Here is a 22,780-nt window from a genome sequence, read left to right as displayed (position 1 = left end):
TCCCTTCTCTGGTAGTCCCCAGTGTCTTTAGTTGCCATCTTTATTTATGTCCACATGCCCAACTGTGTGTTCTTAACTAAACATTTTGATTCATAGCTACCCATTCTACTTCCAGTAAACAGCAAGTTTTATTTGGTTAATGCTAACCAAATAGATTAAAAGGAAGTCATGACAATTAGACATCAGCATTGATTTACTGACCATTTATTCCACTTGGATCTCCCACCTCTAGGTCAAAGAGAGCCTCTGGATGACTATGTGAATACCCAGGGGGCTTCACTCTTCAGTGTCACTAAGAAGCAGCTGGGGGCAGGAAGCAGAGAAGAATGTGCAGCAAAATGTGAGGAGGACAAAGAATTCACCTGCAGGCATTTTCATTGTCGTTGCACCTACCCAGAAATCTGTAATTCACATGGCAAGTAATTTACTCACAAATTTATTAACAATTTAAGAGGAAAGAGAAATTTATGGAGCCAGAGTTTGGAACTATATTTGCTCATAGTATGTGAAGCCATACTAACAGCTTCTTGTTAAGGTTTATTGGAGTCTTCGTTAGAAAAATACCCTAAAAGGAAGTTAGTTGTTTTTACACTGGACATAAACATTAGCAGTTATTGTTCTGAGCTCCAATTTTTAACATCATCATCAGTAAATGTTTGTTGAGGATCATATGAATGAAAGTGTCCTAGATAGATCTGAGCAATGACTTATAGCTACAAGATCCAGTGCCTGCCCTTCAGTATTTAAGGTGACTGGATATAATGTTAAAAAAAAAAAAAAAGACAGCCTAAGTGAGGTACAGGCATAATCAATGCATGCTCTACCCAGATCCAGAAGAAAGAACAGTGCCTAAGGTTGAGGCAGCTAGAGAAGGCTCAGGGAGGAGGTGGGAACCGAGCTGGGTTTGGAGTTGAGAGAGCTCTTGAAAAGCACCAGTAAGGCAGGGGAAGATGCGGCCCTGCACTTTCTGAGGGGGACCATTAAGAGATCAAGTTGACTAAAGCAGAGACTTTGTGTAGGTGATGAGCCTGGGAAAGTAGCTATGGATGCCAGACTGAGCACCCATAGCAGGACCACGGGATGGAGATGGGAGGGGTCAGGGGCCAGGGCAGGGTGGAATGTGAAGCAGAGGTTCAGGGGAACTGATCAGAGTTGGGAGGTCATGGAGACGGACTGTCTTGGGGAATGGGTTCAAAGCAACCAGAGTTGCTTCTTTCTGACCCAAAAACAAAAATTAAGAAGATAAGTGAAGAAGAAGTAAAGCAGTTGAAACAGAAAGAAAGAGAAAATTATGAGGGAGGGAAGGTAAGGGCAGATAAGATTTACTGCCACGTTGGTGTATTTTGCTCAGTGCTTCATCAATGCCATGCCCAAATAACTGAAAGAGGCAGCAATTCTGAGCTCTCTGGTCCCCCAAGATATTCAGTGATCTTTAGCATTTCTCACTTATTAATAAACATTTGTTTTCTTTAAATAAAGAAAAATACTTATTGGATTTCCTGCTTCGTTCTGCAGGGCATTCCAGTATCACAGTAAAGAGCAACAGTGTGTGATAATGGCTGAAAACAGGAAGTCCTCCATAATCATCAGGATGAGAGATGTAGTTTTATTTGAAAAGTAAAGTGAGTACATTTTCTTCCTCCTCCTCCTACTGTCCTCCCCATCCTCCCACTCTTCCTCTTTCTCTATTCTATCTTTAATTTATGAGACCAGAGGAGGAAGGCGCTATGGTGTTGTAAAATTGAATTCTGAGTTAGGACAGGATTTGATTACTAACTAACCATGTCAGCTTGAGTATATTACTTCACCTCCTAGATTTAATTTTTTTGTTGTTCAAAAAATGAAAGGATTAGATTTACAAAATCACTTCTACCTCTATGACCCTGAAAATAAGATTTTTAAAATATTATTTTATATTTAACAAGGAGATGGGAAGTCTAAGCATTCCTTTCGGTCTTGGCTTCTTATTCTGCAGGGTGACCATGGTCCTTGGGCCCTAACATCTGGACGAAGCCTTGTAAAACAGAAATACTGAGGTGTTTTAATCCTCAGAAACATTTAGATTGGGACACAAATCTTATTTTTTACTCTTTAATTTTTCACATTTTGGGGGACATGGTCTATATTTTTCTCAGATTTCTGAAATGTTGTCTTTTAAAAATGTGTAAAAGTTACAGTTCCTTTTCTATAGTTTATTTTAAAATGTGGGTCAATAGTCCCACTGCTTAGAATAAGAGGCACACAGGATTTCAATAGAAATTGCATGCCTTTTTAGATGTGCAAATGTTTCATTAAGCATATGAATATTTGAAGAGATGTATGACACTTTAAAAACTGTTTCCTCTACTGTGTTGGTGGCCAAGTATTAAGACCGTTAATAATAACAATTTAGCTCTCCAAATATTCTGCATCACAGGTGTTAAAGAGGACTGGAAACACCTTAGTTCTTGTATTCTTGAGGATGATTTGCCATATTGTGTCTAGTATCACGGCAAAACTCTAAGTAGCATTTTAAATAGTATTTATTTGGGTTGGAATTATTTCTATGCATTGACTCATCTTCCTGGGTTTCATTAGCTGTACACATTGTACTTTCTTCCTTACCACTATTTATCTAGAATTCTTGAGATTAAAGTACAGATTAAATCTAAACTTTATCTGGTGAAGTTATTAGTTCTCACAAGTAGCAAGCAAACGGTAAACTAAATAGGATCACCTAATTGTACCAGATTTAAAAAAAAAAAAAAAAGAAACCCTGATTCTCCTGATTCTCTCTACAAAATGCTAACATTTAAATATGTCATTTGTAAATTGTTAACCAGAAGGAACATGGGAATGACTGTAGGTTGAGTTTGAAGTCTGAAGTTTGAAGGCTTAGTTTGCTTGTTTTCAAAGTGACAGAAGGGAGCAAAAGGTTATATAAACTCTGGTGGGTACATACAAACAAAAAAGAAGTGAAAAGTCAAAAGTCAGTCATTTTTTGGTCCTTGTTTCTTTGCTGTGGGATACTGACCTGCTGCTAACTTACCTGCCAGGGTTTTGCCAGGAACAGTCAGTGTTAGAGCACATTTACTTCTGCCACTTGCCACCAGCCACACTGCCTTCACCGAGTCCAAGACCCTATCACCACTGGTTGGGGCTACTTGTAGCTGTACACCTGATCTCGAAGAAATGTAACTTCCCTGTTTAAAGCCCTTCCTAGTGCCCTTAAAATAAGACCCAAAGACTTCCCAAATGTGCCAGGGCCCGGCATTATTTACGTAACCCCCGGCTGCTGTTTGCTTGGCTTGCTAAACTTTTCTACAAAGTTTCTGGCCTTACTTCTGTTCCTTCACCACCCCAAGCACACGCCCTCCTGCCTGGGACCCTCTTCGCCTTTGTCCTGCTGTGCCAGCTCCTTCTTATCGCCTAGGTGTCAGCTCAATCGTCACCTCCTTTGCAAATCTTCCTTGACCCCTAGACCTCCCTTTCACAAAGTACCTTGAGTTTACACTTTGATGAGTGTCTTATGTCTACTGTAATACTATGTCCCAATGAAGATGTACTGGCTATCATAATACATAGTATTGGGTTAAAAGCATTAGTTTGCTGCAGGTATGTTAGGAGTACTTTCCCGATGTGATTGATCAGTGAATTTAAAAATGGCTAAAGTGGGTAACCTTAAATGATGGTGCAAATATACCTTAAACATTTTATATTTTCATTGAAAACACAAGTGTACTTGACACCTTTTGATGTAGAGCAGAGGCTTTTTTTCTTCGAATATGGAGTCACCAGTAGAAGGTCTCTGGTGCATTTCCTACATAAACTATGCTCTAGTGCAACATCTACAATAATTACTTTCCTTATTTTTGAAGTGGACCATATCTCGACATTTATTAATCAATCTGCATGTGTAAAACCTTTAGATTTTTATGAATTCCTCCTCAAGCTTTATAGTCAACTATATGAGTGGATTGCCCTCTGTGGATCTGATAGCAATTTTTTAAATGATTCATGTTTCAACTTGTTAAAAACATTTAATTTAGTTAAAAACCAAACAAAAAAGAGCTTTGTTTCTTTTCACATTCATTTCTCAGTTTAGATCATCTTTAATTAAATATAAATGTAAGAAAGTTGGAAAATGCAAAGAAATGACTCGTTGTAAGCACATAACTCACCTGGGGGGAACAGACATGGGTGGGCACACTAGCAAACACCTGCCAGCTGCATGTGGACCCAGGTGGGCACTGGACTGTTTTAAACACAGGAGAGGGCCCATTGTCTAACTGGTGAGTTGGTTGAGTGGAAGCTGGTTGAGAACTTTTACTGCAAACCATTTACAGTAGACCACAATTCTATAGCCCTGTTTGGCACTTTTTCATATCACTGTGAGCCTGAAGAAATAGAAGTGGGTTGGATCTCTTTCAGCCTCAGAAAAGCCTGCCATTCCCCCATCTAAAAACCCTTTCCCTGTTTTCTTACTCTGTCTCATCATGTATGTAACATGTATCATCATTAAGTGATCTCATTTTATATTGTTTCCTTGAATATTTCCTGTAACCCCCCTGCCTGTTTCCACTAGAATGTGAGCTCTATGATGGCCAAGCCTCTGGCTGCACTGTGCCCTGTGTGTCCCCAGCATCCTGGTGGGGCTCGATACACAGAGAGCTCATAAGTAGCATTTGAATACATGAATCAAAGTATGGAATGGCCCAGTTTACTGCAGCCTTTTTGCAGATGCAAAAGATGATCTTTTAGAAAGCAGAAACAGGGGGTCTGGTGCATGAGATCTCTTTCTCAACGTGACTATGCTGTGCAGACCTTCACGTGGTGTCTTGTGAAAGACTTTGATCACTGTGTGGACTTTCCTTCAGTGTATCTTTCAGAGTGCAAGACTGGGAATGGAAAGAACTACAGAGGGATGATGTCCAAAACAAAAAATGGCATCACCTGTCAAAAATGGAGTTCCACTTCTCCCCGCAGACCTAGGTAAGACTTTCCCTTTCATCTTTGTGTTCATCTACTGTAAAGTTGTCCCTCTGTGTCTGTGAGGGATTGGTTCCAGGACCCCTGTGGCTACCAAAATCCATGCTTCTCAAGTCCCTTATGTAAAATGGTGCAGTATTTGCATATAACCTACATACCTTCTCTTGTGCAATCCCTAATATAATGTAAATGCTATGTAATCGTTGTTATACTGTATTGTTTTTATTTGTATTATGTTTTATTGTCATATTGTTATTTTCTCTCATCTTTTTCAAGTCTTTTCCATCCACAGTTGGTTGAATTTGTGGATGTGGAACCCATGGATACAGAGGGCCAACTGTATTTAGGATAATTTCATCACTTTTAATTCAAACCAGAATATGTGAATAAGCAAACAGAAAGAATCTTTTTGATGTCGATCTTCAACTATTTTTGGCACCATAGTAGAACATGGTTGCTTTCTATTTTTTCTTGGGTATGGAGGCTTCTTGAAGACTTAGAACATAGAAGAATGCCTAGTTAAAAAAAAAAAAAATCAATGAAACTGCGAGTTTTAGGCCAAATCTGAGAAAAGACCAAAGATGACTATGTTTGGGACTGAAGTAAACACATCAAGTTAGAACTCTCATCACATGTTTGACTCAAATTGTGGAGCAAAATAGTAAATAAAATATAAAAATGAAAATGAAGATACGTGAAATTCAAATGTCGCAACTTGCCTGTTATTTATTTTAGTGCATTTTTTTGTGCTTTTCCTAGTTTGGTGTTAGGTGGCATTAAGTTCTCAGTAATGACACTTATCAAATAGGAACTTAGTGCCTGTTACTCACCTTTATCCATTCCCCCAACACTCAACAAATTGCCTTTGCTATATCCCTATGAGATGAGCAGACCAAATATTCCCCGTGAGTTAATAAAAACTGATTCAACCAAATGGCAAAGTCAGAGACTATCGGGGGCCATGGAGACACTCTGGGCCATTTTTATGAGGTAGTCTAGGCTCATCTTCATGAGGGAACTGAGGTCTTGGGGGGTGGGGGTTACCCCAAATAGGTTCACAGAAGAACCAGAAATAAAACCTGCCTTTCTAGACTGTAAGTCTTGTGATTTTCATCTAAATGGTTGTCTCTATACAGCAACTCATCTTTAGAACTGAAAATAAGTTTAAATCCCTCCTCCATCCCCAATAATTCAAGCTGCATTTCAGAGAAAACTAGGACTTTGGAATTAGACAGATCAACTTTGAATTCTTGATCTGCTTCTTCACAGCTATTCATGCTTAGGCAAGTTTTGTTTTGTTTTGTTTTACATTGCCACTCAGTCTTCTCATCTGTAAAATAGGGATAATAACACCTTCCTCAAATGGTTTTTTTAATCAGGACTAAAAGAGAGAATGTGTAGAAAGATGTTAGTGGAATGCCTGGCACATAGTTCACATGGACAAAATGGTATTAACTACGAAAATTTTTACAGAGAAAAGGGTAACTGACAAAAGCATGTGTTTGGAATGAATTAAGACCATGGCAGGCTTTTGAGGCCTTTATATTTCTCCTGACTGTGCAATAAAAATATTTTGGCTCTCTGTCTAAGACTTGGCTGTCACAGTAGCAATGGTAATATTAGCTACTGTGCCAGAAGCAGCCTATCAATAGAGAAATTGAAAATCTGACCACACAAATGCTGCAGCACCCAGCTGAAATGCATTTGGATGACAATCTCGGATGGGAATCGAGAGCATCTCCTTCTGCCTTGCTAATAGCAAGCTGATTTTTAGAATATAGTCTAACTGCTTCTCTTCCATCCTCCCCAGATCCTCACCTGCTACACACCCCTCAGAGGGACTGGAGGAATCCAGACAACGATGCGCAGGGGCCCTGGTGCTATACTACTGGTTCAGAACAGAGATATGACTACTGCGACATTCCTGAGTGTGAAGGGCAGGAGTGGCTCTAGAAAATGTTTTCATTTCTGCCCTTCACCTGTAAAATAATTTGTTGTAAAGCCCCTTCCCACAGGGATATTATTAATAATTGCGTAACGTGTTCACCTCTCGGAAAGGAGCAAAACTTTGCTCAGATCCCAGAATTAACCTGATTTTTTTTTTTTTTTTTCTGAGACAGAATTTTGCTCTCATTGCCCAGGCTAGAGTGCAATGGTGCGATCTCAGCTCACCACAACCTCCGCCTCCGGGTTCAAGCGATTCTCCTACCTCAGCCTCCCAAGTAGCTGGAATTACATGCATGTGCCACCATGCCTGGCTAATTTTACATTTTTAGTAGAGACAGGGTTTCTCCATGTTGGTCAGGCTGGTCTTGAACTCTTGACCTCAGGTGAGTCGCCTGCCTCAGCCTCCCAAAGTGCTGGGATTACAGGCGTGAGCCACCATGCCCAGCAGACCAGAATTATTATTATTAAAATGTTACATCAACATGTACAAATATAAAACTACATCTAAACTCTAAGTACAAACTTCTTATGCTTAAAACTCTTACACAGTGTTAACCCCAAGACAGATTTGCAATTAAGTAGTTAAAATAAAACAACAAAGTCAATAAAAATCAAATGAACAATATACATTTAATGTGGTAGACTTTGCTGTTTTGCTGAAGCTAAGCAAGGAACCAGTTTTTAAATCAGCAATCCGTTATTTTAATGGACTGAGCAATTTAATAGTGCACCTTAAAGGTCAATGCTAAAAACTAAGAAAAAAATCCTACTGAAAAAACTGTCATCGTTTCACATTTCTGGCTACATTAGTGCAAAAGGGAATAAATAAAGGTGAGATTTGTGTGACAGTGTGGATATGGTACTGTGTGACAACTCAGTTCTCCCATCACTTCCACCTATTTGAATCATCGGGATCCTTTATTTGTACACCATGTTATCGGTATTTGCCCTTAAGCACCACCAATGCACCACTTTTATATTAAGTCTGCCCGTTTTCCTTAGTACTCCATAAAATTTAAGTCACATATTACTCTGCCTCACCATGTTACTTCAATAATTCTGAATCAAAGTTTAAGTTTGTGAATAATTTTGCAAAAAAAGAGCCAATCATGCTTCTCAACAACATAAAAAGAGAAGCGCCGTCACTTCAGGTGAATATTGTTCTCCGTGAGGCCATGAGCATAAACAAAAACTCCAGACTAAAACCCTGAGACGGTGCCAGGTCATTCAGCAGTCAGTGGAATGATCAGTATAATTTCATACAAAGTTTTAAAGATCATTATTGAAATGATGTATTTTGAGCTTCCTGGATCTGAACCTTAGTTCATTTGGGCTGCTGTGACAAAAATATCATAAACTGGAGAGTGTATAAACAACAGAAATTTATTTCTCACCATTCTAGGGGCTGTGATGTCCAAGACCAAGGCAGTAGCAGTGTCTGGTGAGGCCCTGCTTCCTCATAGATGACACATTCTGGCTTTGTCCTCACATGGTGTCAGGGGCTAGCTAATTCCCTGGGGCTTCTTTCATAAGTGCACTAATCTCTGTCCTGAGGATACAGCCCTCGTAACCTGATTGACTCCCAAAAGCCCCACCTCAGTACTATCATATTGAGGATTAAGTCTCAATATAACTTTTGAGGAGACACAAACATTCAGACCATAGCTTTATCTATCATGAATTTGGGGAAATTTTCATTCACTGTTGCTTCAAATGTTTCTTCTGTTTCTTTCTCTCTCTCTCTCTTTTTTTTTTTGTTTTTGAGACAGAGTCTTGCTCTGTTGCCCAGGCTGGAGTGCAGTGGCACGATCTCAGCTCACTGCAAGCTCCTCCTCCCAGGTTCACGCCATTCTCCTGCCTCAGTCTCCTGAGTAGCTGGGACTACAGGTGCCTGCCACCACGCCCCGCTAATTTTTTGTATTTTTAGTAGAGACAGGTTTTCACTGTGTTAGCCAGGATGGTCTCGATCTCCTGACCTTGCGATCTGCCCGCCTCGGCCTCCCAAATTGCTGGGATTATAGGCGTAAGCCACCACGCCCGGCTTTCTTTCTCTTTTTCTTCTCTTTCTGGTATTTCCAAAAAGTCTCCATGTTCCACCTTCTGTAATTGTCTCACAGTTCTTGACTCTTGTTCCATTTTTTCTTTTTCATTCTTTTTTCTCATCGTGTGTCAGCTTTTGAAGTATCTATTGACATCTCTTCGAGCTCGCTGATTCTTTCATTGGCCATATCCATTCTTTTGATGAACCCATCAAAGGCATTCTTCATTTCTGTTATGGTGTTTTTTATTTCTAGTATTTCATTTTCATTTCTTCTTAGTGTTTTTATCTCTTTGCTTACATTACCCATCTGTTCTTGCATGTTCTGCCGTTTTTACATTAGAGCCCCTAGCATGTTAATCTTAGTTATTTTAAATTCCTGGTTGGATACTTCCAATATTTCTTCCATATCTGAGTCTGGTTCTGATGCTTGCTCTGTCTCTTCAAACTGTGGGGTTTCTTGTCTTTTAGTATGCTTTGTAATTTTTTGTTTGAGGCTGTATATGATGTACTGGGTGAAAGGAACTGAGTTAAATAAGGCTTTAGTATGAGATTTTGTGTTTCTCTGGCTAGGAGTTAGGCTTTGTTTACTCTTTGCTATATAGTCATGGATGTCAGAGGCTAAAATTTCCTCTCGTGTCCTTGTGTTGTCTCCCCTGTCTTCTCTGGGGAGCTCCCTAGAGGCTTCTTTGTAAAGTAGCTCTGAGTCTTGCAGTGTCTATCCCTAATCATGGGAAAACGTCAAACAAACCCATACAGTGGGACATCTGACAAAGTACCAAGTGTCAAGGATCATGAATTGAATCCTGAAACAGAGGAAGGACACTGAAGGAAAGACTGGGAAAACCTGACTGAGGTCTGGAGTTTAGTTAGTGATACTATACCAAGACGAATTTCTTAGTTTTGATAATTTGTTAACAGTTATGTTAACATTGGGGGTAGCTGTGCAAGGGGTGTGAGAAAGCTGTTATATCTTTAACCTTGGCCCATGGTTAAGGTGTTTCCAGTGTAAGGTCACTGTTATTCCTTGTAGTCAACATATATTTGGCACCACAGGATTCATTCTGGAATTCTCCTTGGCTTATTTATAACTTTTTTTCTTTTTCTAGTAGTGAGAAACCTGGCTTTCATGCAGAGTTTACAAACGCCAATTTAAACTTTTGTTTTGTCATATGCAATGATTTTATTACCTGCATTTATTTCAGAGCTTATGAATTTTTAATTATTCTAAGGGCTAACATAGAACTTTTTCATGTTTTCTACTCTTCAAGAGTAGGTAAGACTTTAGTTTGTAATACATTACAAAAGGAATCCTGTGGTTCTCTAAGAGCTAATTTGTCTTGGCAAAAGGCCTTAGTGAGCTGTGAGTGGTGGCTCATGCCTGGAATCCCAGCACTTTGATCTGAGACGGCTGGATCACCTGAGGCCAGAAGTTTGAGACCAGTTTGGCCAACATGGCGAAACCCCATCTCTGCTAAAAATACAAAAAATTAGCCAGGCATAATGGCATGCACCTGTAGTCCCAGCTACTTGGGAGGCTGAGGCAGGAGAATCGCTTGAACCTCGGAAGTGGAGGTTGCAGTGAGCCGAGATCATGCCACTGCACTCCAGCCTGGGAAACAGCGAGACTGTCTCAAAACAAACAAAAAAACCAAAAAACAAAAAAATTAGACGGGCGTGGCGGCATGCACCTACATTCCCAGCTACTCAGGAGGCTGAGGCAGGAGAATCACTTGAACCCAGGAGTTGGAGGTTGCACTGAGCAGAGATCATGCCACTGCACTCTAGCCTGGGTGACACAGTGAGTATCCATCTCAAAACAACAACAAAAACAAAAACAAATTAAAAAACCCAACAACAACAAAACCAGCAAACAAAAAAACTAAACAGGCTTTAGGGAAAGAGCAATCTAATTATCTGATTATATGATTGGCACTAAGATGGGAATGACTCTGGCCTAATTTCTTCAATTCACATTTTAAAATAGGAGCTTAGTTAGCCCTCAAATAATATGTAATTGATGTATTAGCGTTGGGGAGTGAATATTTTTCAGAGCAGAAGATATTTCTCAATTCTTGCTTACTTTTAGAGGTTGAAGTTCAAGGAAGCCCCTTCCTTGGCACTGTATCCCAGGGAGGTATTTGGAGTTAATTTCAGGGCTTAGCAGTGACTCTTTAGAAAAGCAGTATACGATTGAAACGTAATGTGTTACAAATGAGATCACTACAAGTAATTTAAAAATGTGCTAGTAGTGTTTTTTTTTCTGAGACAGAGCCTCGCTCTGAAGCCCAGGCTGGAGTGCAGTGGCACGATCTCAGCTCACTGCAAGCTCTGCCTCCCGGGTTCGCACCATTCTCCTGCCTCAGCCTCCCTAGTAGCTGGGACTACAGGCGCCTGCCACCACGCCTGGCTAATTTTTTATATTTTTAGTAGAGACGGGGTTTCACCGTGTTAGCCAGGATGGTCTCGGTCTCCTGACCTCGTGATCCTCCCACCTCAGCCTCCCAAAGTGCTGGGATTACAGGCGTGAGCCACCACACCCAGCCTCTAGTAGTACTTTTATCAAAAGTAAATAGAAACATGAAATTAATTTTTGCAATATATTTTATTTAAACTAATATGTTCACAATGTTAAAATTTCAACATGTAATCACTATAAAAACTACTAGTGAGATATTTCACATTACTTTTTTCATGTAAGCCTTTGAAATCTGGTGTGTATTTTATATTTACTGTACATCCTGATTTGGAATAACCACATTTCAATCTTTCAATAGCCACATGTGGCTAGTGGCTACTGTGTTAGAGCAGTTCTAGAACAAAGGAGTCCCTTTAAAACTATTTTGAAGCCATCGTCTATAAGGCAATATGAAAGCTGATCTGGATGATTTCTCCTTTTCCAGGAAAGGAAACAAAAATGAAATCATGTTAGGGCTGCATATTTTATGGATCCCAGGAGAAATACACATAGTCTGAAAGAATGATCTCAGTCAGAAACTCAGAATGAATCATATGAATTAAACATTGGACAATGTCCAATGCTCAGCATGTGTTTTTGGTTTGTACTAAGAGCATATTATGCCACCAAATACAGATATTTACTATTATACTTCGTGTAGGAGGTATATTGAGACATTGTTCTAGACTACCACAGTTCCATATTTTGTGAAAAGTTATATTTCACTTTTTTTTTTTGAGAGTGTGCCCAGGCTGGAGTGCAATGGCATGATCTCAGCTCACTCCAGCCTCCGCCCCCTCAGGTTCAAGTGATTCTCCTGCCTCAGCCTCCCCAGTAGCTGGGATTACAGGTGCGCACCACCACGTCTGGCTAATTGTTGTATTTTTAGTAGATACGGGGTTTTGTCATGTTGGCCAGGCTGGTCTCGAACTCCTGACCTCAGGTGATCCACCCGCCTCAGCCTCCCAAAGTGTTAGGATTACAGGCGTGATCCACCATGCCCAGCCTTATATTTCACTCTTTGGGAATTGCATCTTACTGTAATCTTAAACTACACTAAAATAAATAATGTAAACCTTTTGTCAAATTGCTCAGAGTAGGTTTCTACTTTGGTTATAAGGAATAAAATTCATGCTTTTGTGTACACACTAGACATCTAAAGCAACCAACCATAGTTAAGAAGCAGTGCTCTTACCAAAAGGTAACTCTTTCTAGAATCTGGCACACCATTTAATATCAGTATGAGCATATGGTGGGTTTAATAATTGTTTTCCATGTTTATAAGTTTTCCTTAGTTTTATAAGCAGTTAAAATGAATCCCTTTCACTGAAATACAATCTGTGGTGGGACTTCTAGCTTTTCTCAATCTTACGCTGCTAGATTTATGTCACTGCCATAGCTATGCAATGGGTGATATTTACACTATGCTCAAACAAAACAACCAGAAAAACACATCACTGAATAATACAGATATTCTGAAGTCAAGCAAGCCAACTTTCATTAACAGATCAATTTTCTTAGAAAAGTTGATGAAACTAAAGACTGAAGTTCAAAGAAAAAGCCCTCTCAAGGGGGTATGAATTTCTGGTAACTTATGGGGTAAGAAAAACAGCAAGAAACTTGAAAGTAGGGAAGAGAAAAAAGAAAAGGAGCAAGAGGGAATAGCCAGCTCTCAAAAGAGTCTCCAATAGGAAAGCAAAATCTGTATCTAGCCAGCACCAACATGTGAAGAAAGAGTGAGCATAGCAAAATTTAGAAAGGTTGCTTGAAAACCAAACAAAAAACCAAATACCTGTAATCCTAGCACTTTGGGAGGGTGAGGTGGGAGGATTGCCTGCATTCAGGAGTTCAAGACCAGCCTGGGCAACATGGTGAAACCTTGTCTCTACTAAAATCCAAAAAAATAAAAATAAAAAAAAAATTAGCCAGGCATGGGCTGGGCGCGGTGGCTCATGCCTGTAATCCCAGCACTTTGGGAGGCCAAGGTGGGCAGATCACGAGGTCAGGAGATCGAGACCATCCTGGCTAACACAGTGAAACTCCATCTCTACTAAAAATACAAAAAATTAGCCGGGCGTGGTGGTGCATGCCTGTAGTCCCAGCTACTCGGGAGGCTGAGGCAGGGGAATCACTTGAACCCAGGAGGTGGAGGTTGCAGTGAGCTGAGACCATGCCACTGTACTCCAGCCTGGCGACAGAGTGACACTCGTCTCAAAAAAAAAAAAAAAAGTCTCTTTTGGCCAGGTGTGGTGGCTCACACCTGAAATCTCAGCACTTTGGGAGGCCGAAGTGGGTGGATCACTTGAGTACAGGAGTTCAAGATCAGCCTAGGTAACATGGCAAAACCTCGTCTCTACGAAAAACAAACAAACAAAAATCAGCCGGATGTGGTGGTGCACACCTGTAGTCCCAGCTACTTGGGAGGCTGAGGCAGGAGAATCACCTGAGACCGGGAGGCAGAGATTGCAGAGAACTGAGACTATCCCAAGGCACTCCAGCCTGGGTGACAGAGCAAGACTCTCTCTCTCTCTCAAAAAAGAAAAAACAAAAAGCCTCCTTTAAAAAATGCAGTTTGATGCTATAAATTTATCAGTTAATAGTTTTTGGGGCAAAAAATGTTTTCTGACATTTCAATAAGAGCTATAGACGAAGTCCAGCATTAGTCATGACTCTGGACTAAGTCTGGAAATCTGGAATCTCTTCCCAGCTCTGGGAGGTACAAAGTTTTAAAAAATAAGGTCAAAATGCTGGAAAACATTCCATTTATTTCCTTATTAACACAATTGTTCACTCATAAACGACAGTAACACTTGGTGCTATGGGTCATGCACTGAGGTCAGAACAAGGAACAGAAGAAAATGAGGTAAATTGGTAAATCTTTTTGCAGGCTGAGAAGGGAGAGAATGCTGGCATGCCTACTCTGTGCTGGTTTTTTTTTCTTTTTTTGAGATGGGGTCTTGCTCTGTCGCCCAGGCTAGAGTGCAGTGGCGCAATCTCGGCTCACTGCAAGCTCCGCCTCCTGGGTTCACGCCATTCTTCTGCTCTTCTGCCTCAGCCTCCCAAGTAGCTGGGACTACAGGCACCCGCCACCGTGCCTGGCTGATTTTTTGTATTTTTAGTAGAGATGGGGTTTCACCGTGTTAGCCAGGATGGTCCCGATCTCCTGACCTTGTGATACGCCCACCTTGGCCTCCCAAAGTGCTGGGATTACAGGTGTGAGCCACTGCATCCAGCCCTCTGTGCTGGCTTTTATGTCATCCAATAACTCACAACTATGTAATTTATTTCCTTTTTACAGATAAAGAAATGGGGGCTCAGAGCAGTCAAGAACATGCCCCAAGTTATTCGTCAGTGAGGCGGAAATTGTGGTGTCCTGGTGTAAGTTCACAGTTTATACTTTACCATTATACTGTGCTCCAAATTATCTGATATTTACTTTCAAAGCATGTGTAGGAAGTTTACTATGACGATGCAGAGACATTGTACAGAATCCAGTCCCTTGACTCTCAGGTCCCCAGAACACTCACTTCACGATTTTGTTGACCTCTTCTGTCAACTTAAACCTGGCACTCTCTTGGCTGGCTTTCTCTGCTCTTTCTGGGCACTCCAAAGCTTCTGTACTTACATGCTACAATTCCAGTCACAGGAAGATGCTGAGTTCTTTAGTCCCAGATCCATATTCCTGAGAAACCCTAATTGCCTAGGCTCAGGTCATAACTCTGTGTCTGTTTCAGTTGACTATGGCTGGGCCTACTGCCCCTCTGTATGGTGGTGGGGCAGAAGTTCCCAGAGAGAGGCAGGGGTGACAGGGACTGTTGTCTCAAATGCTAGGCAGACATCTGGAGTGGTAACCACTACATCTGTTCACAGTGAGCACATCCTTGCAGGGAAACTGGTTTAATCATCTCTATTACTGAAACTCAGAGGTATAGTGTTTCTTCATAGGAATTTTCTTTCCTTATTTGAGATGGGGGTCACATTTTGTTGCCCAGGCTGGAGTGCAGTGGTGTGTGATCTTGGCTCACTGCAGCCTCCCCTCCCGAGTTCAAGCGATTCTCCTACCTCAGCCTGCTGAGTAGCTGGGACTACAGGCATGGGCCAACATGCCTGGCTAATTTTTGTATTTTTCGTAGAGACAAGTTTTCACCATATTGGCCAGGCTGGTCTTGGACTACTGACCTCAGGTGATCTGCCCACCCTGGCCTCCCTAAGTGCCGGGATTACAGGTGTGAGCCATCGCACCCAGCCTATTTATAGGAATTTTCTATAGGTATATAAGTAATAATTTGAAGGTCACAACTAGATGCCTTTTCGTGTAACCATATCTTGAATGGAACAAATATTTTCTTTCTACATAATTATACATAAATAACCCAATGCTTTTTAATACCCATGAAAAACCATTAGCTCAAAGACACTTGCAAAATTGTATCAGGTTGTTTTCCTTGGTGTGTATTAAGTTTGAAGCAAAGGGGATTTTCACATACCAAGACAAAGTAGAAGTCTTCCACCAAGTTGAAATCATCACATTGCAATTTAATCATATGATACAACCAATTTTTTGATGTGTTATGCCATTCGCCAAATACCAAAAAATTTTTAGGGGAAACTTTACATCCTCAATACTATACACTTCCAGCTACATCACCACCTAACAGGGACTTTAAAAAGAATACAAAGTACGGTATGCCTTCTCGGTGCCTTGTTAGTAATTCAGTTACAGTTCTGCCAAACTTTCTTTAAAGGAATACAATTCTCAATCTTACACTGTTCAGAGCACAAGCATAGCTTATTGTATACAAGAGATGTGCATCAGTTCCCACTCCTCAGGGACTGTATGAATTTGGCTTTATTTTTATTTATTTTTTTGACGGAGTCTCACTCTGTCACCAGGCTGGAGTGCAGTAGTGTGATCTCGGCTCACTGGACTCTGCCACCCGGGTTCAAATGATTCTCCTGCCTCAGCCTCCCAAGTAGCTAGGACTACAGGTGCACGCCACCATGCCCAGCTGATTTTTTGTGTGTTTTTAGTAGAGACACGGTTTCACCATGTTGGCCAGGATGGTCTTGATCTCTTGACCTCATGATCTACCCACTTTGGCCTCCCAAGGTGCTGGGATTACAGGCATGAGCCACTGTGCTGGGCCAAATTTGGTTCTTAGAAACCAAGGAGTGATGTGTGCAAAAGGCCCAGGGCTGAAGAACTGCTTCTCACTAGATGCCTCTCTTGGTCTGGCTGCTGTGTCCAGTCCTATCCAGGGTTAGCTCTGTTCCTCCTTCTTGTGGCATCTGTGTTTCTCTTTCTGCTCTGCCTCTCCCCATCTCCTAGTCCAAACATCCAAAGAAATTAATTACCTCCAGGAGATCGAGACCATCCTGGCTAACACGGTGAAACCCCGTCTCTACTAAAAATACAAAAAATTAGCCGGCCATGGTGGCGGGCGCCTGTAGTCCCAGCTACTTAGGAGGCTGAGGCAGGAGAATGGCGTGAACCTGGGAGGCAGAGCTTGCAGTGAGCCGAGATTGCGCCATTGCACTCACGCCTGGGCAACAGAGCAAGACTCTCTCAAAAAAAAAAAAAAAAAAAAATTAATGACCTCCGCCCCTAACTGAACAAAGCCCTTCATCTAAGGTCACCCTTTGGTTGGCAGCCTTAGCCAGACATCTGCTTCTGGTCAAATCAATGTCTTGTCTACACGGAGGCCCAGCACTGTTTCTGGTTTTAGCTGGATGCAGGGTGTCAGACATGGCAGGTACTACGGTCTACCTGGCGGGTATCAAATAGTTGGTCGACGTTCTCTCAACAACCTAATAGGGACCAACCATGGAAGGTCAGTAGTAAAGGAGTTTGAAGTTCCCTTTCAGAAACCAATTAACAACCCCAAAGAGACAGTGTGTAACATAAAAGAGCAGCCATAAAAATATACAGTTAAACATATTTAATAGAAATATTAAAATAATCATTACACTTCCTCTCATTGCAGAAACCATGAAAGAATATGCCTTTTGTAATCAAAGTAATTTTTTATTATGCAAAAAAGTATTTTGTTATGACATTCGTAAGTGGAGACTATATTTCAAAACAAGTTTATACAGACTTCAAAAGGTCTCAAGTCAAAGAGAAAGTGAAATATATTTAAATATGATTAGTTACATTGTATGCAGCTGGCATACTCATATTCACAGTTTATAAAGTAAAAAAACTAAACTCTTCATGTCGGCTCTGAAATAGATGCATTTTCATTCATACATTCGCTAGTTAGGTCTGTTCTTCTAAGGAGGAAAGACGAGATATATGAGATATTTTTTAAAGAACAAACTCAACATATCAGCAGCAAATTTCAGTTAAACTAAATTGGAAACCAATGTTCTGTGTAACCAAAGTGCAAAGTCAGTTCCCCAGCTCAGAAAGAAAATTAAGAGTATAAACTGAAGGCTTAAGAGAACTTCAGAGAGCATACTGTGTGATTAACACATAAATATTAAAAATTATCCGATTTTTGATTTAACACAGTTTGGATCTAGTCATTAAAACACATGCAGAGGTGTCAAAGGCAAGTAACACGACCACCTAAGCTTATTCAGAGGAACTGTGAAGATGTAGCACGGACCTCTAAGGTGTCTAAAATCCCTTCTGATGGAAAGCTTATGGAACACTATCTGCCAAAAACACTGAAAGCACCAGTTTTACATTTAGATCCAATGCTGAGTGATATAGTCACTGTTGGGACAGGTTTTTGTTTGGGAAAATGGAGAGGATTCTCAAAACAGATTCATGGCTTGCATGCAGTGACACCCTATCAAGAGCCTGGAAAGACACCATGAAATCACCTCAACTCAAGTGGTGGGCCCACCTATTCATAGTCAGTGTTACACTAGCCAGCTCTAGGGCTCTGACAACATAATGAGTTTTGAGATAGTATACTTTAAAGAAAAAAAGAAGAGTTTATTTTAAAGCAAATAACTAAACTGTATTTTAACTTAGCATAATTAACTGCAGCATATTCATAGCCCCTTAACATGTCACTTTTACCAATAAAGCTTTTTCCTTCATATTCTAATCACAAAAATTTCTCAACAATTTATAACAATCTGTAAATCTGACCTTGCAATAAATAGTCATAAAATGTTATTTTTATTACTATTATTATTTTTAGAGACAAGGTCTTGCTCTGTTCCCCGAGCTGGAGTGCAGTGGTACAATCACAGCTCACTAGCCTCAAGCGATTCTCCAGCCTCAGCCTCCCAAAGTAGTGGGATTTCAGGCATGAATCACCACACCTGGCCTTGAAACATTACTTTTAAAGCCTAAGTTCCAGTTGGTATGGTACCAAAATTTAGTTTAAGTTCAAAATTCACAGTACTGCCGAGAAATGGGCGGGTCCTGAGGTTCCAGAGAAGTGTGGAGTGAATTCATTCCTGGTGGTTTTATTCTGGCAGCATGCATGGGAGATCACACGAGTTAGAGGGCTGTGGCCTGGTATCAACACTTCAAGCTGTTGTACTTTTACTTCAAGTTGAAACTTTTAAAATACATCTGTCATACAGATGTACAAATATATGTAAATGCAAACATATATACACACTTTTTGACAAAAGAATGATGGTAATATACATGAACCATTTTTGTAAATAGATTCTATTTGGTTAATAAAAATATTCCTTCCATCAACCTATCGAAGTCCAAACCAACTACGAAGATAGGATGCCCATCCAGAAGAACGGGAAGCATTTTATTCTTCACCTTTGGAAAGTAAAACAAAAAAAAAGAAAAAAGAGAGTATTAAAATTTCTCAATGTAAAATCTATATTTTAGAACCACTCTACAATATAAGCAAATAATGTCTTTTTTACTGATCACATGCCTTTTTTGTTGGTGGGGGGGGGGGTTCTTTTTTTTTTTTTTTTTGAGACAGGGTCTTGCTCTGTCACCCAGGCTGGAGTGCAGTGGCGTGATGAGACTTCAGTGCAGCCTTGATCTCCCAGGCTCAAGTGATTCTCCCACCTCAGCCTCCCAAGCAACTGGGACCACAAGGTGTGTGCCGCCATGCCTGGGTAATTTTTTGTTTTTTTTGTGGAGATGCAGGTCTCACTGTTTTCCAGGCTGGTCTCAAATTCCTGGGCTCAAGTGATCCTCCCACTTCAGCCTCACAGTGTTGGGATTACAGTCACGAGCCACTGTACCCAACCATATGTCATTCTTTAGACACATTGCTTACTAAATTTCTCTTTTTAAAGGATATACTGAATTTCCGGTTGAGCCAACTTAACAGCTAATTTTATATTTTAGCTTTAAAACATTGATAAGCAACATGAAGCAATCTAGAACTTAACCTTTAAGTGGCTTTATTAAAGCAATCCAGCTATGAAAATTATGCAGAAATGATTATCTACAATCTTACCAGCACATAAGAAATTCTTCCTCTATTCTGAAATACCATCTTCTCACAATATACTTTGATGTTATGAATCAATGTCTGTTCTTGAACATTATTTATTGTCTTTCTCTATTAAACAATTCCAAAACAAAATTTCCAGCACAACTAAATATTGTTGACGATAAGAGGATTTAAAAAAAAATTCTTTTAAAACAGAAGCTTATATACAACTTAGAATCTAAAACCAATAGATTTATGGTAAACCTTAAAACTGAACCAAAACAAACAAAAACCAAAGTTTTAATCATTTAAAAATCATGTTTATTGAGGTACAACTTACTTATAGTAAAACCTGCCCTTTTCAGCGTATAGCACTGAGTCTTGACAAATGCACAGTTATGTACCACCACCGACCAAGGCCTGGCACATTTTCACCTCCTCAAAGTTCTCCCTGGCTGCTTCTCCCACTCCTTGGCAACCACTAACCTGTTTTCTGTCCTTATAGTACTGCTTTTTTCAGTGTCATATAAGTAGAATCACACTGTACATAGTATTTTGAGTCTGACCTCTGTCAACTGGCATAATGCATTTGAGAATTATCCATGTTGCTGAACTGGCAGTGCATTCTTTTTTATTGCTGAGCAGTATTCAATTGCATGGCTGTACCAGTTTGTTTATTCATTTGCCAGTTGAAGGATAACTGAGATCTTCCTCGTTTTTAGCAATTTTAAAGTTTCTATGAATAATTGTGTACAGGTTTTTAATTAAATGTTTTGGAGATACAATTCATGTACCACATAATTCACCTTTTTAAAGTGCATAAGTCACTGGTTTTTAATATATTCACAAGGTTTGTGCATAGGTTTTTGTGTGAATACTGGTTTTCATTCCTCTTGGATAAAGATTTAATTTGGTATTACCCTGCCAGACACCTTTCTGTGTTTTCATACGTATATATGTATGACGGTTTGACCTTAGGCAGAGTAGCATTTTCAAAATTTTACATGGGGAAACTTCTAGAGTTAAAGCCATTTTATTTTTCTGTTCTGTCTGGTTTTATCTGCGTGTTATTTACAATCTGCTGCGTAACAAATTACTACAAACTTAGTACCTTAACACATATTTATTTCACAGTTTCTGTGGGTCAGGAGATCAGAAATGGTTCTATTTCAAGAAATGGTTCTATTTCAAGGTCTCTCACAGGGCTGCAATCAAGATGTTGGCATGGCTGGGGTCTCATCTGAAGGCTGGACTGGAGAAGAATCTACTTCCAAACTTATGTGGTAGTTGGAAGAATTTAGTTCCTCAAGGCTGCTAAACTGATGGCCTGTGTTCCTTGCCTCTGGGATGGTAGCTTGCTTCAACAAAGTGTGCAAGCAGAGAAGACAGAGAGAGTCCGCTAGCAAGATAGAAGCCACAATCTCTTGTAACCTATCATTTTTGCTGTATTCTACTGGTTAAAAATAACTCATTAGGTTAGCCTACTGGCTCTCAAGGGGAAGAGATTATACAAAGGCATGAATTTCTGGAGGAGGGAATGAGGGCAAAGAACTCTGAAAAGTCTCTCTTCCACAATCTGAAGAACTTCTAGAAAGTAGAAGGAAGCGATATTGCTTAGGGATGGACAACTTGGCACTGGTTATGTGTTCCAAGTGAGGTAACCTTGTTCCCAGGAATAAAGAGAACCAGATGACTGTAAACATTTCCCTAAACTGAAATGCAGACTGTTGTATATTCACCTGAAATGAATGGTGTAAGCTGAATATAAGATTTTTGACAAAATAAAAATTTTGCTGTGTTCTCAGATCTGGCAGGCTCCTGCCCTTGTGCAAACAATGTTCCTGGCAGCTATTCATCTCCTTAGGTAAATAAGAATTGGAGAAAAGCTGTGCTTAGATAGGGTGCATTTGCTCTTGCCTTGGAAGGCTGTTTTCTGATAAGGTTCTATATCCTCTGCAAATCAAATCAGGCACTTACAGTGTGAGCATGCATTCTCTTCCTGCCAGTCTGGAGATGATCAAAAAGCTTATAACAGGCTTGGCCTATTTTCCTATTGGGTTGCTGGGCTTTTTTTCCTCTTTATTTACTTGTAGAGAGTTTTAGACCTCTGTGTATGTATGGTGTACAAGTGACAATATTCAGATCTGTAAACTGTAACCCAATCTGGGAGCAAAGAAGATATAGAAAAACGACTTTTACTTCCTGCTTGAGTAGTAAAATTGAGATTCAAATTTTGCATGTAGAAGCACTATATGGCTAACTTATTTGGGGAGCAAAGCTGACTTACCATAAGTCTATCTCAAATAGAAATGAAACACTCAATTTGTGAAATATGCTGAGTTTTAATGCGTGTGGGGGCAGGGTGAATTAACATTTGTGATGCAAGGAGAAGAGCAATCTATACTTACCACTGTCTATTTGATATTGTTTGGGGACTACTGCTACACTCTAAGTCATTTTACCTTATAACGCAGAGTTGTAACACACTACTCTGAGCAGCTCATGACATCTGCTTGAAATTTAAGTTGGGCCCCTAATATGTGTTTATTATAAAGACTTTGATGCTGCTTTTCAGAGTTGGGTAACCTACTTTACCCCCTAAGCTAATGTTTCCCAAATACACCCAAACCCACAGAAAGGAAAACCATTCCTCATTAACTCACAGCCAACATCATAAACATTTTATATCTAGAGCTGATGATACAGTCAGGTATTTACCAACACTCATGTATATATGTAGACTTTCAAGAAATAATTGCTTACCATTACTAGATTCGGCATATTCTAATGTCTCACATATTATTTTTATTTCTTAATTTTTTTTTAAAGATGGGGTTTTACTCTGCTGCCCAGGCTGAAATGCAGTGGCGTGACCAGGATTTCGACCAGAAGTTTGACTGCAGCCTCAAACTCCTTATAACAAACAATCCTGCTGCCTTAGCCTCCCGAGTAGCTAGGACTATGGGCACATGCCACCAGATCTGGCATATT

At 40.1% G+C, this 22,780-nt stretch overlaps 1 protein-coding gene and 1 long non-coding RNA gene across 5 annotated transcripts in view; one reads left to right on the top strand and one right to left on the bottom strand.

Moving 5' to 3' along the window:
- The first annotated feature begins 1,499 nt into the window (after positions 1 to 1,499).
- LOC129531677 (uncharacterized) lies at positions 1,500 to 21,847 on the top strand. 3 transcript variants are annotated; one of them, XR_008676980.2, is made up of 4 exons: positions 1,500 to 1,622; positions 4,857 to 4,971; positions 14,710 to 14,789; positions 20,982 to 21,847. It is a non-coding gene; the product is annotated as an uncharacterized lncRNA (long non-coding RNA). The 3 variants fall into 3 exon arrangements; XR_010129923.1 differs by lacking the exons at positions 14,710 to 14,789; positions 20,982 to 21,847 and adding an exon at positions 6,779 to 7,224; XR_010129922.1 differs by lacking the exons at positions 14,710 to 14,789; positions 20,982 to 21,847 and having other exon boundaries at positions 4,857 to 5,674.
- The window catches only part of LOC129531666 (ranBP2-like and GRIP domain-containing protein 4), a 68,809-nt gene continuing 63,364 nt past the window's right edge, over positions 17,336 to 22,780 (bottom strand). Inside the window, exon 23 of one of the 2 annotated variants that reach the window (XM_055378237.2) lies at positions 17,336 to 19,155. In XM_055378237.2, coding sequence (XP_055234212.2) covers positions 19,145 to 19,155 — 11 coding nt within the window. In that variant the 3' untranslated portion in view covers positions 17,336 to 19,144. Of the gene's footprint in view, positions 19,156 to 19,482; positions 19,919 to 22,780 lie in introns of those variants that run through there. The other variant, XM_063695716.1, reaches the window with a different exon arrangement.

Source organism: Gorilla gorilla, chromosome 12 (genome assembly GCF_029281585.2).
Source record: "Gorilla gorilla gorilla isolate KB3781 chromosome 12, NHGRI_mGorGor1-v2.1_pri, whole genome shotgun sequence".
NCBI classification, from domain to species: Eukaryota; Metazoa; Chordata; class Mammalia; order Primates; family Hominidae; genus Gorilla; species Gorilla gorilla.
Note: the sequence above shows the minus strand (reverse complement) of the source record. Positions and strands in the feature narration are given on the sequence as shown.